This window comes from Protopterus annectens, chromosome 4.part0 (assembly GCF_019279795.1).
Source record: "Protopterus annectens isolate FY-2018-M chromosome 4.part0, PAN1.0, whole genome shotgun sequence".
In the NCBI taxonomy this organism is placed as follows: Eukaryota; Metazoa; Chordata; order Ceratodontiformes; family Protopteridae; genus Protopterus; species Protopterus annectens.
In genome coordinates this window covers 698,593,703-698,611,972 of record NC_056733.1, presented here as the reverse complement: position 1 = coordinate 698,611,972, position 18,270 = coordinate 698,593,703, and the positions used below count along the sequence as shown (strand labels likewise).

The 18,270-nt window shown below is 40.5% G+C and overlaps 1 protein-coding gene across 1 annotated transcript in view; it reads left to right on the top strand.

Annotated features, from left to right (window-relative positions):
- Positions 1-18,270, top strand: part of POLE (DNA polymerase epsilon, catalytic subunit) — a 1,031,469-nt gene that overhangs the window by 38,349 nt on the left and 974,850 nt on the right. Inside the window, exons 2-4 of the mRNA XM_044069769.1 lie at positions 16,333-16,468; positions 16,600-16,680; positions 17,407-17,451. Coding sequence (XP_043925704.1) covers positions 16,333-16,468; positions 16,600-16,680; positions 17,407-17,451 — 262 coding nt within the window. The remainder of the gene's footprint in view (positions 1-16,332; positions 16,469-16,599; positions 16,681-17,406; positions 17,452-18,270) is intronic.

Here is an 18,270-nt window from a genome sequence, read left to right as displayed (position 1 = left end):
CATACCTTTGTTTCTCATTACAAATTGGATTTGGCCTCCAGGGATAGAGCCAGTTTTGGTTCTACGGTTCTCAAGAGTCTGTTCCAATGAGCCACCCAGGATAGAGGTGCTAGGGACGCGGTCCCATCCAGCAAGAATGAAGGCGAGATTGACAACCTAACATTTAGAAGTTATGTACCTACCATAACGTTCCATGTTGGTTGTCTTCTCTCGCCTTCTTTCTTGCGACCCTCCCTCCTGCCCCCTTGCCTGGACAGATCTTGATCTCCCTTGTCTCTGGAAGATTGCTTCTTTTGGGCACCAGTTAGTTCTAGTTTAGTTATCTGGTTTCCCCTTACAGCCTTTTTAGGCTAATTGCTCTTCTTTCCTTAGTGGAAAGTTTTCATGCTAGGTAGTTTTCCCTCTAGGTTCCAAACGAGATCTGGGTATTTACCACCTTGAATCATGGGATATGGGGCTGCCTCGAGCTGGTAAAAGTGACTCTCGAGCTTAGCAAGTGCCGAGTCGGAGCAGAGGATCGGCTCCGAACCCATCCAGCAAGAAAGAAGGCGAGAGAAGACAACCAACATGGAACGTTATGGTAGGTACATAACTTCTAATTTTCAATTTCCATATGACCATGTTGGCGTAAATTACCTTCAAAGTACAGGAAATTATTGGTTAGCAGCAATTCCATTAAATTGGCCAATAAGTTGATTCTTCTAGTATGCAAAACAATCACAAGCCATAAGAACTTCCCTAAACCTTTGTAATCTCACTCCGTAGGGGATGCTGCCAAATAGATGCCCGACTGAAGAAACTCCAGCTCTATTCAGTCGCATACCGTCTGCTCAGAGGTGATCTGTGCCTGACATACAAGGCCATGTCCAACCCGGAATTAATGGACATGCTCCACCTCAGAAAATCCAAATCCACCAGAGCCACGAGAGCAAGAGACTTAAACCTCAACACGGATATAAATAGGACGTGCTGGAGGGACAGGTTCATCACCCAGAGACTCCCTACACTATGGAACAGAATCCCAGTCTGTGAGGCAGAGCCCCTCACTGACTCTGTTCAAGAGAAATCTTGACGAGTGGATGGGAGATCGTAGGTTTACCCCGGGAATCGTCTCTGTATCACTGCTGGACAGAGGCACAGCAAACTAATGGGTATAGTATTCTCATCCTAAGGGGTGGTGAAAGCCACACACACTCTGGCTAGGCTTATAAATGCCCTAGGGCAGATAGCCTAGTATGAACCTATGAACCTTCACCACCATTGATGTATTTTTTAAGTCTTTCTGCCAACATATGAAGGAAATGCTTCTCAAGAAACTCCAAGAGCCTTTCAGGATATTGAGACACTTCAAGAAATTTTTAGAGACCTACGTAATAAATCTGCTATAGGATAGGTCGGTGATCCTTGCACAGGCCTAATAGGCTTCAGGGGGGGGGGGGTTCATGGGGTCCTTGTGAATTTTAGGGCTCCCAAAGTTCAATGGCACCTAGGATCTTTAATGAAAATTATATTCATCTTGTGAGATAGTGTTTTTACATGATACCTTGATACACATTGCTTATAAAAAGCTAGTCCCTTGTATCTCGTTAATAGATGCCACAGTGTATCTTATATCATTGAAGTAAATGTAACATTTTACCTGAATAAATAGTACCGTCCCTTAGTACAGTTTCCCTCCCCCCCCTCCTTTTTTGGCCTTCATGATATGTAGGGGTTTGTCCTATGAAACCTTTTAATAATACAAACCTTTCCTTGTTTAAATTATAAAATTTATTAGTCCTATTTGTACAGGGTTTACGTAATTCATTCTTACAGATTTTGTCAAGTGCTTTAATTGTGGGGTGAAAGGGGACATTAAATGGACTAGCTCGCTGAGGGGTCTCTTCCTTTATCAGAGTCATGAAAACTTTTTAGCTTTCTAACAAATTGTTTGAATTCAGTTAACAAATCTACAATAGTGACATCTCTGTGTGGCACAAAAATGAAACCCCTTTTGAAACAAGTTAAAATGACCTGAATTGACAGGCTGTCCTAATTAAAAATATGGTAATCCTTGTAAGCCAATTTAATGCCTTCCAAACACGTGAAAATTGAGGGTTCATTCATCTCTTGGAATATCCCCCTTCTCCCATGGCCCCTTGTAGGTATAATAATCCAGGGGGAATGGGATAGGCTGTACCTTTAGAACAGTCATTGGCATCTCTCTTCAGTTTCTTGCATTTTCTAAAAATCATTTGATGAACGTAAGAATCAACCTTCTTGAAAACATTGTACCTATCAGAGTTAAATTGAAAAAGCAAATAATTTCTAATACAGTAGTCAAGCATATGCAATTCGCTTATAATAAAACCATTCTTTTGTAGTTTTCAAGTCTCATTATTTTGATGCCGCAATAGTTGAATATGTTACTTTAGTAAAAAAATTCAAAGGCATAATCTGTACCAGTAGGGAACTTCCACAGTGTTAGACCTTTCGGAACCCACCTTTTCCTTGTACATTCAATGAAATAAAGATTGTCCAACTGCAACCCCCGAAGCTGAGTTCATTTGTTCTCAAAGGCTTCCATTTGCTCATTTAATGCGGGTTTTATAGAGTTCATTGTGGGTAAAATGTCTAATTGTAAAGGTTTCTTTACCCATTGTTTGAATGAAAAAGTTGAACCATTTCTGTCCTCCATAGGTAACTAACACAATCTGTTATTTCATGAATCAGCCTGTACTGATCAGTGAAGAAATTGCATATTATTTCTACATGCAGTTTTGGGTACATGCTTGCGAACTTTATGGGCTTTATTCAAAAAGTTATACAGACACTTGTGGACAACACTGGTGGCTGCATCCGCTTCTTCCTAATGTAGGACAGTGTTATCCTAGAGCGATGAAGGTATTTGTCCTACCTGCATAAAGTGCCGGGGAGTATTCCATCAATATCAGTCATTTGGTCAACCTCCACTCTCTCTTACAGCTGTTAGGTACGTGTGTGTGTGTGTGTGTGTGTGTGTGTGTGTGTGTGTGTGTGTGTGTGTGTGTGTGTGTGTGTGTGTGTGTGTGTGTCTGTGTGTGTGTGTGTCTGTGTGTGTGTGTCTGTGTGTGTGTGTGTCTGTGTGTGTGTGTGTCTGTGTGTGTGTGTCTGTCTGTGTGTGTGTCTGTCTGTGTGTGTGTGTGTGTGTGTGTGTGTGTGTGTGTGTGTGTGTGTGTGTGTGTTACTCAAATGCCTTGTTCATTTAGTCTAATCCAGTTAAGGTGTTGTGTGATAAAACTGGAGTAAGTTCTTTATATACCGCTGGCGAGATGGTCTAAAGTGTCTGCTGCTCTGCCATTTAATTCAAGATGCTAGTGTAGCTGTGGTTATCTTTTGGGAGACACCCTTTCCTTGCCTCTGTTGCCTGTGGATCAGTGATATTTTTACCAGTATATACTCTCTGATGGATGTCAGAACTTGTAATATTTTTATTCTTCATTTTTATTGCATATGAAGGCTGAGTATGAATTAATATTTTACTATGGGGAAATAAGATGTCTTTTTTTTTCTGTTTTATAAAGGACTATATCTAAAGAGTACAACTAAATGAATATTTTCAAGAGAGAGAATGTAATTGCCAAGGGCATTATAAGTCAGAATAAAAATAAAATTCACTAGGTCTACTGCTTCATCTGTAGATTTCATGAGTTTGTCCTGCAACTTTTTGAATGTTTTTACTAATATCATTGGAGAAATCCCCAATACAGTAACGCCTGCACTATAAAAAGGCTGACTAGGATTGGGTAGCCTTTAGGCTGTACTCTGGATACTTTGGCATAGCAAGTTAATCTTCCATGGGATCTGATTCTGTCCATCAAATCTACAGATTTTTTAAAGGCACTTGGTAGACCCAGGATGGCAAACCTTGCCCATTTAATGTTCTGGAAATCGGGGCCATCTTTCTCACATTGCAGGCATTTCAGAGTTGTCTCCAATCTAGTGTAATAGGCATCCACGCCAACAGCATGACCGTGGTACAGTATATAAACAAGTAGGGAAACTGCTTCCTGTCTCATATTTTAGGAAGCCATGAGAGTATGGGAATTGCCAATCTTTCTGCTTCCCGTCTCGGCTTTAGTCAGGCTATCCCCCAGTTAGACTGGCTCATTTGCCATGTACTGATCATCCACATGGGTCTATCAGTCAGTTTGTAGAGCATGAATATTTATATGGCTGGGGGAAGCCATGTTGAGACTTTTTTTGTATTCTTGACCAACTCTAAATGCAGCACCATCTTTTCCTTTATTCCTCTCTTGGATGTTTGCCACTGAGCTCCATTTGTCTAGACATGGCCTCTGGTTCTGCTTTATGCTTTTCCCCCTTGTTGCCAGTTTTCTAGGAAAGGTCATGTCCTGCAAAGCTGAAGTCGTCCTAATAGCCCCCCTTTCGCCATAAGTATGGTTCACTGTGTTATGTAGTCGGACCAAACCAAATTCCACGCATGAAAGACTGAGTGCACGGTTCAAACCAAAGTAACAATAGAACCAAAAAACGAACCAGCACAATGGGGAAAAGTGCTAAAATATTGTTTATTCATGGCAAAGTTTAATCCATGTAATCCATGTTGCAAACCAGTTTTGGCTATATTTAGCCTTCTTCAGTGCATAACGAAAAAGTAGTATGTTAACAGCACATCCTGGTAAACGCTTATATACCAAAAAATATACACCAAAAAAACTTGTTAGAAATTAATTCATAAAACTCAGCTTGTCTTGGTCTTCAAAAAAGTAATAACATCAATCTTAAATATAAAGATGCATAAGAAAAGATGCATGAAAAAAGAGGCTGACAAAAACTACTCCATTTCATATAAACCAGGTTTGAAAAGAGCCCCTAACCTGGTAATCCATGAGGATTCCATATTATTTAATTTGTCATACTACTCAGAAACAGCTCCTCGTGGTCCTGCAGAGTGGTGCTAGCAGCAGAGTGGTCCTGCAGAGTGGTGCTAGCAGCAGAGAACTGAGAAAAATGACTACCTTCCTGATCTAAGTATTTTTTTGCTGTTTTTACCTGAGAGACCTTCCTTTTTTTACTTTGAACAAGTTTAAACTGCTTTAATAACTGTTTTTTGCATTGTACATTATCTGCACTCAGTTACATTTGGTCGAAAGTTTGTTGTTAAATTTAACTGTTGAGGATACCCACTAAAGTGTGCTAGCCTGTGTAAGTGATTTATTACTGTTTTTCCTGCATTTCTGTGTACTTTTTAACCTAAAAAGCAAAAAAAAACAAAAAAAAAAATCCTTGTCTTCCCGCCTTTCTCGACTAGTTTAGACCAGTATACAGGCTTTGCTGTATTCTGGACTGTGGTATAGTTCCTGTGTTGTCCATTGCCTTACTTGGATAGAAGGAAGTTTCTTTGCTCACCAGTGGGAGTGGGGAGCCTTGAGCAGCCTATCTGTCCCTGAAGGCATGACCTCAGCACAAGAGCTTGTAGTAATTGGTCGTTTTGGACCATTTCCAGCTCTTTTGAAGTTCCCTGTTTAAAATCCACGTTTGCGCGGCTTTGCTAGATTGTGCGCATAGCGCAGGCCGGTTAAACAGGCTTAAACTATTCCTGGCTCCTCCAAGTCTGCACTTCAATTTTTCCCTTAAGAAAGCTCTACTTTCAACAAAATCAGTCTATTCGCTTTATCATAAGCGTAGCACTTGCTCCTAAAACCTTTCTTTTAAGTGAAGCACCCTTAAACTAACGTAAGCACTACATCCACCTACGACCTGTGCTAATACCCACTTCCCTTCATAGTCCTCTCTCTGACCCAGTTACACATCACCCCCTTATACTATTCTGGCATGTCGAGTGGTATATTACTGACGTCCTCTCTAGTTCAGCTGGTTAATCTGGGAATCCTGAGACAATGTTACAATTGTCTCATGTACGCAGACAACCCTCTCCTCCTCCCAACAAACACATGTGAGAGATGCAACTATATAGCCAAACTGGAGGCTGAACTCTCTCAACACAGGACTAGCAAGACCAGACAGGAGGAGAAGGTAACCACACACGCAACAAACCCAGTCTCACGTAAACCAACCACAACTGCAAACCAAACACATAACACAAAGGCATACTCAGAGGCACTAATAAAAAAACTTACCGAAACAACAGAGGCTCCCAAAGCAGACATCCAAGAAAACACCGCCTCAAAACTCTGCACATGCAACACATAGTACACAAAGTCAGTGTGCCAAACAATCATAGCCCTTAAGGCGAAACACCATGCCTGATACACTAGTAATAGGTGACTCTATAGTCAGACACACTGACGTCCCGCTTGCCAGGCTGAACAAAGAGAGGGTAACTGTGAGCTGCCTGTTGGGAGCTAGGATCCGCCACATAACACAAGCACTCAGGTCACTCCAAAGAAAGTACAAATATGACTCCGTCATTGTCCATGCTGACGTGAATGACCTGAGACGTACCTCCTTGGACTACATGAAAAGAGACATAGAGGAGCTCTCTGATTATGTAGCCCAGGCCGGTATGACCCTGAGCAGCATCTTGCCCTCACCAAGAATGATGCCACAATACAAAGACAAGATGATCAGCTTTAATAATTGGCTCAATTACTGGTGTCATTCTAGGGGGATCCAATGTCTATCTGCTTGGGATGACATGCTGGACAAGCCACGCTGCTTCGCAAGGGACAGCTTGCACCCGTTACCACTGGGCTTCCAGATATTGGCTAAGGCTCTTGCCACCCCCATAGTGCCTTTTTTAGGCAAGGCTCAAAAGACAAACCCACCACCTTAGAAAACAATAAAGGAAAAAAACTAAGGGTAATGCTGCTCAACGCCAGAAGTCTAAATCTCAAGATGCAGGCTCTCAAAGCACTCCTCAGTATGGAGAGCATCGATGTCTGTGCAGTAACTGAAACCTGGTTCAAGGCTCCTGAGAGCACTCCAGCCCTACCAGGTTATACCTCGTATCATGCATTTCGGCCCCAAAACCTGGGCCGAACCACAAAAGGAGGGGGAGTGTCCATATTCATTAAAGACACCCACACCTCCAGGTTAGTGGCAACGCACGAAGCATCGGAGACCATCCATGTGCAACTAACCGTAGGCAAAACTGCTATACAACTTGTAGCATGCTACAGACCACCCTCACAATCTCAGGAACTCCATTCAGCCTTTCTGAAGACACTGGAGGATATGAATGTCTCACCAAATACCATCATATTGGGAGACTTCAACTACCCAAACATAGACTGGGTGCATTACTCAAGTCCCAACACCCTAGTCCAAAGGTTCCTGGAATTCATCAACTCAAATGCGATGGAACAACTAGTCACCTCCCCCACAAGGAGAAATAATATACTTGACCTGATCATCACAAACATGGGGACAAAATGCTCAACACAGGAAGTATACCCCTCACTAGTGAGATCAGACCATAAACTAATAACCCTAGATATTCATATCCCACCTCCACCTCCAGCACAAAAGACCACAGTGAGAAACTTCTCAAAAGCCGACTTTACACTCCTTAGGACTGAAATGGTATCCTTCAAGCCCCCCTGGGCCAGTGGAAACCACATCCCACACTGCTGAATCCTTCACAAATGCTTTCTACGGGCATGTCCAAGAATGCATGGATCATGCAATCCCAAATAAAACCAAGACCCTTTCCACCAAAGGCAGGCATCCTATCTGGTGGACCCCAGCCATAAACAAACTTTATAACAAGAGAAGGAAGCTACTGCAAGACAGAGCAAAATTCCATAAAGGAAAGGCGTCCCTGATCAGCACTAGCAAAAAAAACTACGTTCGCTAATAAAATCATCAAAGGCCAACTTCGAGAGAAAAATCGCTAAGGACACTAAAGATAATCACAAGGCCTTCTTCAGTTATGTTAGAAACCTGGGTGGAAACCCGCAGATATGCGTAGAGTTAGTTCATAACGGCAAAAAATACACTGAACCCACAGATATTGCCAACATACCGGCAGACAGGTTCAGTGCAAATTTCTCCCCTCCCTCTCCCCCAAAAGACGAAATAAATATCTCAGCTGAATGCAACCTCCCTGAAATCTCAGATGTCCAGGTGAGAGCTGCCCTCAGCAAAGCTAAAAATACAGCATCCATGGGACCTGACGGTGTCCCGGGTTGCCTGCTACGTGAACTCCTAGAGGAGCTAAACCCGCACATAAGAACACTGTTTAATCTTAGCCTTGCTACAGGATACGTCCCTGAACACTGGCATACAGCTACAGTGGTCCCACTCCACAAAGGTGGCACCTCTACAGACCCTGGAAACTACCGCCCCATAAGCTTGACCAGCCTGGTCTGCAAGGCTATGGAAAGGATCATTATGGAACTCATAGACTATGGGGACCTACAGACAATTGACCCTACCCAGTTCAGCTTTGTAAAAGGCAGATCCTGTCTTTTAAACCTGGTGGACTTTTTTGAAACGGTCACTAGAGCCGTCTATGAAGGCAAAGCAGTTCATACAGCCTACCTGGATCTGGCAAAAGCCTTCGACACAATACCCCACTCAGGCATCATAGACAAGCTCAACAGCTTAAATGTAAACCCGTTTTGTCACAAGATGGGTTGCAAACTGGCTAAAGGACAGAACCCACAAAGTCAGAATAGCTGGAGCTATGTCAGAGACTAAGCCAGTCACAAGTGGAGTCCCACAGGGCTCTGTCTTGGGACCCCTCTTGTTCGGCATTTATTTCTCAGATGTGCAGGCAAACATAGGGGGGTTGTGGCTGACAAAGTTCGCAGACGACTGCAAACTAGGCTCCATAGTCGACACACCAGCTGACACATGCATCCTCCAGAAGGGCCTCACAGAAACAGATGACTGGTGCCAGAGTCATGGCCTTAAACTAAATACCAAATACCAAAAAATGTATAGTCATCCCCTTTGGAAAAAGCAAAGTACCCACAAATTACCACATAGGTGGCAATCCATTAAGTACGGAAAAAGTAATCCGGGACCTGGGGACCCAAGTTGACAGTGACCTCTCATTTGACAACCACGTCGCCAAAGTGGTTAGAAAGACCTTCTACCTTGCCCACCTTATCATGAAGGGATTCACATCCAGATCAAAGGATGTCATTGTACCCTTATATTCCTCCCTTATCAGGCCTATGATTGAGTACAATGCCCCATTTGGTATGTACCTCACCCGGCACCTGCAGCAACTGGAGAGATCCCAAAAGTACCTTACCAAGAGGATCAAGGGTCTCCAGCATATGTCCTATGCTGCCAGACTGAAAAAGCTCCAGCTCTATTCAGTAGCATACCGCCTGCTCAGAGGTGATCTGTGTCTTACGTACAAGGCCATGTCCAATTCAGAATTAATGGACATGCTCCACCTCAAAGAATCCAAATCCATCAGAGCCACGAGAGCTAAAGATCTAAACCTCAGCACAAACATGAATAGGACATGCTGGAGGGACAGATTTATAACCCAGAGGCTTCCCGCACTCTGGAACAGGATACCTGTCCATGTTAGGCAGAGCCCCTCACTGACCCTCCAAGAGAAATCTGGACGAATGGATGGTCATCTCTGTGTCATTGCTAGATAGAGGCACAGTAAACTAAATTTAATTTAAATTGTACACTTTTGTATCATTACATGGGGTGGCGAAAGCCGCATACACTTTGGCTAGGCTTATAAATGCCCTAGGGCAGATAGCCTCGTACTAGACTATGAAACTGTGCCAGCCTGCTTTAAAGTTTCTATGCAAAACAATTTTTGTCAATAATCACAAATTTGAACTGCGCAGTTTGGTGAGTTATGCTATGTTTATGTAGAGCATTGGAAATTTTTTGATTTGTAATGGCACTGAGATGTTCACTTATCCTATGTCTCAGTGGTCTGGATGTTTGGCCCACATAGGAGGAACATGTACAAGTGGCCAGATAGATCACCCAATCCGTACTGCAGTTGCCAAAAATTCTAATCTGGTATACCTTAGGGGTATTACTGCTAGAAAATTCTTTGGTCTTAGAAATATGTGAACAAGCACTACAGTGATTGCAGGGAAAACATCCTACCAAAGGGTCACCAAATAAGGTGGTTTGAATAGATGTGTAGATGGCTTGTATCTTTTATAGTGTGTGAAATGAGACTGAATCGTTCTGCCCCTGCGGTATGAAAAAGCACATTTATCAGGTAATAATATTTCATTCAAATGTTCATGGGCCTTCAAAATATCCCAATGGTTATTAATAATATCTCTGGAATAAGGATGTGTTGCTGCCAAATGTAGTGACAAATCTAATGGGTTGAGATATAGTGGGTTTTTCATCATATTGTGTGTGTTTATATTGTAATAATGTAGATCGGGGTACATCTTTGATCTGATTAATAGTTTGAATAATGCGATGTGTCTGATATCCTCTACTTATGAGTCTACTAGACAAGTCCTGTACACATTCTGAATGGTTTTCTTCGGACGAACAAATATGTTTCATCCGTAAAAATTGGGATTTAGGGATGTTGTAGATGATGTGGCGGGGATGATAGCTGGATGCATGTAAGAGTGTATTGTATTGTGGAAATTTTCTATGTACCCTGGTTGCTAAAGTGTGGTCAGCTTGTCGAGAAACTATCACATCCAAGAATACAATTTCTTTGTATTGTTGATTTAAAGTAAACTGAATGTCCCATGGATTGTTGTTCAAATATTTTACAAAATCCTGTACCCGTATACCATCACCCCGCCACACCATCCAACAATCATCCAAGTATCTTCTCCAGATGTCTAAATGTTCCATGTAGTGATTGTTGCAAGAATCATATATAAATTGTTGTTCAAAGAATCCCATAAATAAGTCTGCATATATGGGAGCAAAGGATACTCCCATAGCAGTACCTCTGACCTGCCAATAAGCCTGCCCCTCAAAATAGAAAATGTTCTTAGTTAACACATATTCTGTTAGTCTGATGAGGAAATTGTTAAAGCCCGTGGTGTACAATTGAGATCTGTCTTACCAATAGCAAATTGCCGATATACCTGCATCATGTGGGATGCTGGTATAGAGGGAAGAGACATCCAATGTGCATAGCCACCAATCTGATTCCAGTTGCATATCCTGAATTATATTTAGAAATTCTGTAGTATCCTGTAGCCTTGATCTCACCATAGATAATAGAGGTTTAAGAGGTTTAAGATAGTATGTAAGGAAGGTCGATAAGGGTTCCGTACGGGAACCTCTCCCAGAAACAGTCGGCCTACCGGGGGGATTAGTAGGATGTTTATGAATCTTGGGAAGCAAGTATAGGTATTGAGCAATTGGTTCAGCAACTTTATTATCTATGGTGAGATCAAGGCTACAGGATACTACAGAATTTCTAAATATAATTCAGGATATGCAACTGGAATCAGATTGGTGGCTATGCACATTGGATGTCTCTTCCCTCTATACCAGCATCCCACATGATGCAGGTATATCGGCCATTTCCTATTGGTTAGACAGATCTCAATTGTACACCACGGGTTTTAACAATTTCCTCATCAGACTAACAGAATATGTGTTAACTAAGAACATTTTCTATTTTGAGGGGCAGGCTTATTGGCAGGTCAGAGGTACTGCTATGGGAGTATCCTTTGCTCCCATATATGCAGACTTATTTATGGGATTCTTTGAACAACAATTTATATATGATTCTTGCAACAATCACTACATGGAACATTTAGACATCTGGAGAAGATACTTGGATGATTGTTGGATGGTGTGGCGGGGTGATGGTATACGGGTACAGGATTTTGTAAAATATTTGAACAACAATCCATGGGACATTCAGTTTACTTTAAATCAACAATACAAAGAAATTGTATTCTTGGATGTGATAGTTTCTCGACAAGCTGACCACTCTTTGGCAACCAGGGTACATAGAAAATTTCCACAATACAATACACTCTTACATGCATCCAGCTATCATCCCCGCCACATCAACAACATCCCTAAATCCCAATTTTTACGGATGAAATGTATTTGTTCGTCCGAAGAAAACCATTCAGAATGTGTACAGGACTTGTCTAGTAGACTCCTAAGTAGAGGATATCAGACACATCGCATTATTCAAACTATTAATCAGATCAAAGATGTACCCCGATCTACATTATTACAATATAAACACTCACAAGATGATGAAAAACCCACTATATCTCAACCCATTAGATTTGTCACTACATTTGGCAGCAACACATCCTTATTCAGAGATATTAATAACCATTGGGATATTTTGAAGGCCCATGAACATTTGAATGAAATATTACCTGATAAATGTGCTTTTTCATACCGCAGGGGCAGAACGATTCAGTCTCATTTCACACACTATAAAAGATATAAGCCATCTACATCTATTCAAACCACCTTATTTGGTGTCCCTTTGGTGTTTTCCCTGCAATCACTGTAGTGCTTGTAGACATATTTCTAAGACTAGAGAATTTTCTAGCAGTAATACCCCTAAGGTATACCAGATTAGAATTTTTGGCAACTGCAGTACGGATTGGGTGATCTATCTGGCCACTTGTACATGTTTCTCCTTCTATGTGGGCCAAACATCCAGACCACTGAGACATAGGATAAGTGAACATCTCAGTGCCATTACAAATCAAAAAATTTCCAGTGCTCTATATAAATATACCATAACTCACCAAACTGCGCAGTTCAAATTTGTGATTATTGACAAAATTGTTTTGCATAGAAACTTTAAAGCAGGCTGGCATGACAAATTAAATAATATGGAATCCTCATGGATTACCAGATTAGGGGCTCTTTTCAAACCTGGTTTAAATGAAATGGAGTAGTTTTTGTCAGCCTCTTTTTTTTTTTTTTTTTTTTTTTTTTTTTTTTTTTTTTTTTTTTTTTTATGCATCTTTTCTTATGCATCTTTATATTTGTTAAGATTGATGTTATTATTTTTTGAAGACCAAGACAAGCTTAGAGTTTTATGAATTCCTAACAAATGAGAGAAGTTTTTTTGGTGTATATACACCTTTAAATTATTTGGTATATAAGCGTTTACCAGGATGTGCTGTTAACATACTACTATTTCTTTATGCACTGAAGAAGGCTAAAGATAGCCGAAACCGGTTTGCAACACATGGATTAAACTTTGCCACGAATAAACAATATTTTAGCACTTTTCCCCATTGTGCTGGTTTGTTTTTTGGTTCTATTGTCACTGTGTTATGTAGGCCTCCATTTTTGAAGCCATCCAAGAATCTCCTTTACCTATCTGTCAAGTCTCACTCAAACCCTCATTCAGATTAACTGCTTATTGTCCTCATTCAGATTAACTGCTTATTGTCTCCAGGTTATCAAGTATACTCCATACCCAGCCAGGGTGGTCCAAAGCATCACCTCTACCTGGACCGTTTTGCAGCCACTTTTTCAAGTATTCTGCAGTATATGTTATAGATTTTCATTTAATGCCTTAAATTATCCTCTGCCAAAGTATGTCTGGCAGCTATTTCAGGTTTTGTCAACATAACTATGCCAACAGTAGATTTGAGCATGCAGCTTCTATGCCATCTATTTATATTATTGTTTCACCCTGGGAAATTTACTTCTGCTCAAGCTGTCTTTCCCTAGACTTGTATTGCATAACTGAAGTTTTTTTGAGTGGGACATTATTTTTACATATAACTTCTGCTAGAAGAATCTGACTTCAAGCTTTCTGTGCCAATCTTCCAAATCTGATTTTCCACAAGGGCTTTGAGAATGGCCTCACGTTCACTTCTGGCACATAAGAAAAAGAAAGTCAATCTGTCCTTTTATGACAAGTAAAATGTGGAAGCTGCCATCAGTCTTTAAACCTTCCTGTATAATTCCCTAATAAATCCAGTCGTGGACAGTACTTGTTGCTTTATATACATCTAGAACTTGGATTCTATTTGGATAAAGCAAAATCCATAAGGAAGTCCCCCCCCCCTTTTTTTTTCTTTGGGCTCCTTTTCATAACAAGAAACTGATAAAATGTGTCTAAAGCAGTCTTTTCTGTTTGGCTGTTCCATTGCATAAAATTTTAGCAACATTAATGCAAACCCTTACCAGATTCATCAAATGCTTTTGCCAAGGCTACTGTAGTTCACAAGCTTTCCTTCAAAGATATCAGTGTGGGTAAAATCTAGCCACACAGATATCATCAAATACTTTCTCAAGACATTACAACCTGGATATGATCTTCAGGTTGAGAGCTTACTATAAGGCTGCTGCTGTTCTGGTCAGTCTGCCATGAAGGCATTTTGCCCTATGGATAATGCAGCGTGCCTGTAACTTCTATTTTCTTATATTAGTACTAGGCTAATCTGCTCTTGTAGGTCCTTTTTAAGCCTAGCCACTTACCCCATGTGAGAATCAAACCATGCACCTTGCGTTTCCTAAAGAGGGTTGGTGTAATGGTTAAGGTGTGCCCCTCAGGTGGTTTAATATGATACAAAGTAGATTTTATGTAAGTATTATGAATACAGCTAGTTTTGATGATTTGTCTTTGATACAGTTGCATCTGAAAATGTTTAGCAAAGCGTATTCCAGAGAAGTCAGTTGAGAAACTTTTAAGTCTGCTTTTGGGAAATCAGAATAAAGCAGCCATATAGGAACATTCCTGTGAATACATGGCATAGACGTTTCATGGTCAACATTGTATAGTTCAGCCTTCTGAGACTAAGGATATTCCTTCCCCCATGCATGCACACGCATTTAAGCAGGTCCAGGGACAGAAGTTTAATGTTTGCCCCATTGCTAATAAAATGCCAGTGCCCTAAGGTGAGAGCCATTTATGGTGCAGCTTACACTATAACAACTATTTGTGTTCAACTCTAATGTCCCATGAGCATTCCTCAGCAAGTGCACAAGGGGGTGCATGTAGTGAGAGTGAAATGTAGAGATCACGTGCTCACATTGGTGACGTAATTTCTCAATTATGAGTGCCTCTTTGCAGGTTTCTGGTTTGTGATGAGATATGCAACCTGAGCCTCTGCCCACAGAAGACCTAATCAAACCATGTCTAGCCATTCCTCTCGCTCCATGGCCAGTATCTCCACCACCTTGGCTATTGTCTGGATTTAGCTTCCTTTTGTCACGGAGTGGACAAGACTAAGGAGACTTGTGTTGTGGCTTCGTACATAGGCTGTTGTGCTAAGTTGTAGAAGCTTCCTGTTGTAAATGATCATCTGAGTAGACCTTACGTTATTACAAATAAACTGAAAGGGAAACGAGATTCTGGTAAGTTGCTCTTTTTTTTATCTAGTACAGGAAGGCTTAGGCCAGACATAGATTAGACAATTTTTTTCTTGTTACTGGAAACCTTTTCTACTAAAGGTATAAGTGTAGATTTGTATAGTGCACCTGTCTACTACTGTGTTTTATACCTGTGGTTGCATTTGCTGTATACATGTAAATAAGTAATGTTGATAGAAAACATCATGATGTCATAATTCTACATTTTTTTTATTTGCTCAGTGTGAAACTTAAAATACATAGCCTTGTTTTATTGTATCATTGCAGTATACTTTGTGTGTTGATATTTACACTTGTGCCAGTCGCATCTTTCGTTGTAAATACACAACCCACTTTTTTTTTTTTTTTTCCTCCATTGTAAGAATGTTCTTTGCTTATTTGTTGCGCACCTTTAGGTTTGTTCCTCAGTGCATTCTTATGTCTGTACCAATTATAATGGATACGGAATGGGTTGTGCTAATGTTTGTGCTTGCTTTAATTTTTGTATTTTTTTCTGTATATTTACTTGTACTTCTGGGACTTGTTTGCATTTTGACCTAGGCTATGGTTGAAAAAGGTCTCTGGATTAGTTCACTTACCCAGTTTAAATGAAATAAATAAAACTAAAATGACATTTTATTGCTGTGATAAATAATAATTTCATTATGGGGGCATCAGCAGTCCAATTTATCTGAGGATCAAATTTGTAGGATTTAGCGAGGGGCTCTTATTTGATGGGACTCTTGCAACAATGATTTGAGTTGCTGGTGTAGTTGTTCGTTGTAATTGTGGCAGGCCTCTTAAGCTTTACAGTGGGTTGTATTGTTATCTTGGGATTGATAATACCAAGGTCTGTGACTTTACTCAGACTAGTTACGCCAGATCTTTGCCAAGAGTTATTACTGAGCAGGATCCTTTTATATTAGAGTAGTGAAGCTAGTATTTTAAGGTAGAAATTATACTAGTGTTTCTCGATGCTGCCAGATGCTTAAGACTTTGGTTGTAAGAAGTGGATCCAAGATGATATTAATGCTGGACTCTGGTGTAGCATTTCCATTCCTGTATGGTGTCATGTGAAGCTACTTGATCTGATTTTAGTCCTGTGACTTTTTTCAGGGATGATAGCTCCTCTTTATCAGCCCTTAAGCGCTTGGAGCGTAGTCAGTGGACTGATGAGATGGATGCACGTTTTGGATTTGAGAGAGTAAAGGAGCCTGGCGAGAAGACAGGATGGCTTATTAACATGCATCCGGTAAGAATTTTATTACTTGTGCCAGTTTAGTGATAAATATTTGTAACTGAGTTTCTTTCCTAGCAGACAACAGCTACCATATCTTTTGTAATTTAGATGACTTGATAACGTCCTTTCCTTTTTAATTTCAGACAGAAATTCTAGATGATGACAAACGGCTTGTTAGTGCAGTGGATTATTATTTTATCCAGGAAGATGGAAGCAGGTTCAAGGTGAGATCCTGATGCTGGGTTTCATTGTTACCATAGAATATTGCAGGGAAAATGGAAGGAAAGGAGCTGGGGGGTTGACAGTGCTGCACTGTCCAAACAACCAGATGAAATGCACTCTGATTTCCAAAACAATGTATTTTTATTTGGTTTATTACAATGCATTCTACTAGGTGTTTGCATAAAAAAGGAGAGAAGCATCATTCTAAGTACAATAACTGTTTATGCCATTTCTGCTGCATTAACACATTGGTGACATTTTTGAAATACAAAAATTTGGAAGGTGGTGTAATTTCCTTCCTAGAGTCATAGTATTCCCTCATTTAAAGATTATAATGCAGTGACCTCTTGAAGAGGGGTTATATCCTAGAAGTAAGGAAATTGTGGAGAATAACCTTGCTTTGTATGAAAGCAAAGCAAATCCGTTATTAAAAGTCAGTACTGATACCTACCTGTTTATACATGCGTTAACTTAGAAAATGCCATCATGATTTGTTTTTGAAATCATTAGGGGTTCATTGAGTAGGCAGTCTTTATGTGCATAAACGCTGAGCTGAGAATGTAGTGGATGTTGTGAATCATTTTAATGGTGCCCTTCAACTAAGCTGCATCAGCTGAGACCACCTGTATGCATCTATTTTGAGCATGGAAGCTTGAAGCAAAATTTGGTAAATGCAGGAGTATTCTAATCAGATGCAAAAGTTTTAACATCTTGTTTTTGTATTTCAGGTTGGGCTGCCATATAAACCATATTTTTATATTGCTTCAAAAAAGGTTTGTATATTCATATTGAGTTATTTCTATTTACTTGCATTCTGACAGCTAGTTCATGGTCAAGACTTTAATGTGTGCACTGTTTTGTGCCTTCATTTCTAACAATATATCAATGTTAATACTGCCTGTACATGAAACTTGGGTGACCCCAGGCTCATACGACCATCCTTTTGCATGATGTTACTGAGTTACTGTTTTGTCATATTTATTGATTTTGTTGTTCTACAAAAATTTATTTTAGACTTTTGTCTTATCGTCCTCTATTTTCAGTCTGCATGTTGTGATTTGCAGTTAGTGAGATGTCTCATTTTGGCCCTGAAACGGATATAAGCCCACAAAACGTCTGTGTGTGTGTGTGTGTGTGTGTGTGTGTGTGTGTGTGTGTGTGTGTGTCTGTGTGTGTCTGTGTGTGTCTGTGTGTGTCTGTGTGTGTCTGTGTGTGTCTGTGTGTGTCTGTCTGTGTGTGTGTCTGTGTGTGTCTGTCTGTGTGTGTCTGTCTGTGTGTGTGTCTGTCTGTGTGTGTGTGTCTGTGTGTGTGTGTCTGTGTGTGTGTGTGTCTGTGTGTGTGTGTGTGAGGGGGGGGTTGAACTAGGTGGGGATAGGTGAAGGTAAACAAAAATGAGGCACATGAATGCAGAAGGGGTTACAGTATAGTTGCTTATTAACAGAAATAAAGAAATATGAAGGAGAAAAGTGGAATAAGTTTCTTTATCATCAAAGATGAAGGTGGTGAAATTCCTGAAGGGCATTGATGGACAACACCACATCCAGTGTCCCATAAGGCTGCAATTCGGTTAGTACAGTAAGGACTTGCTATAT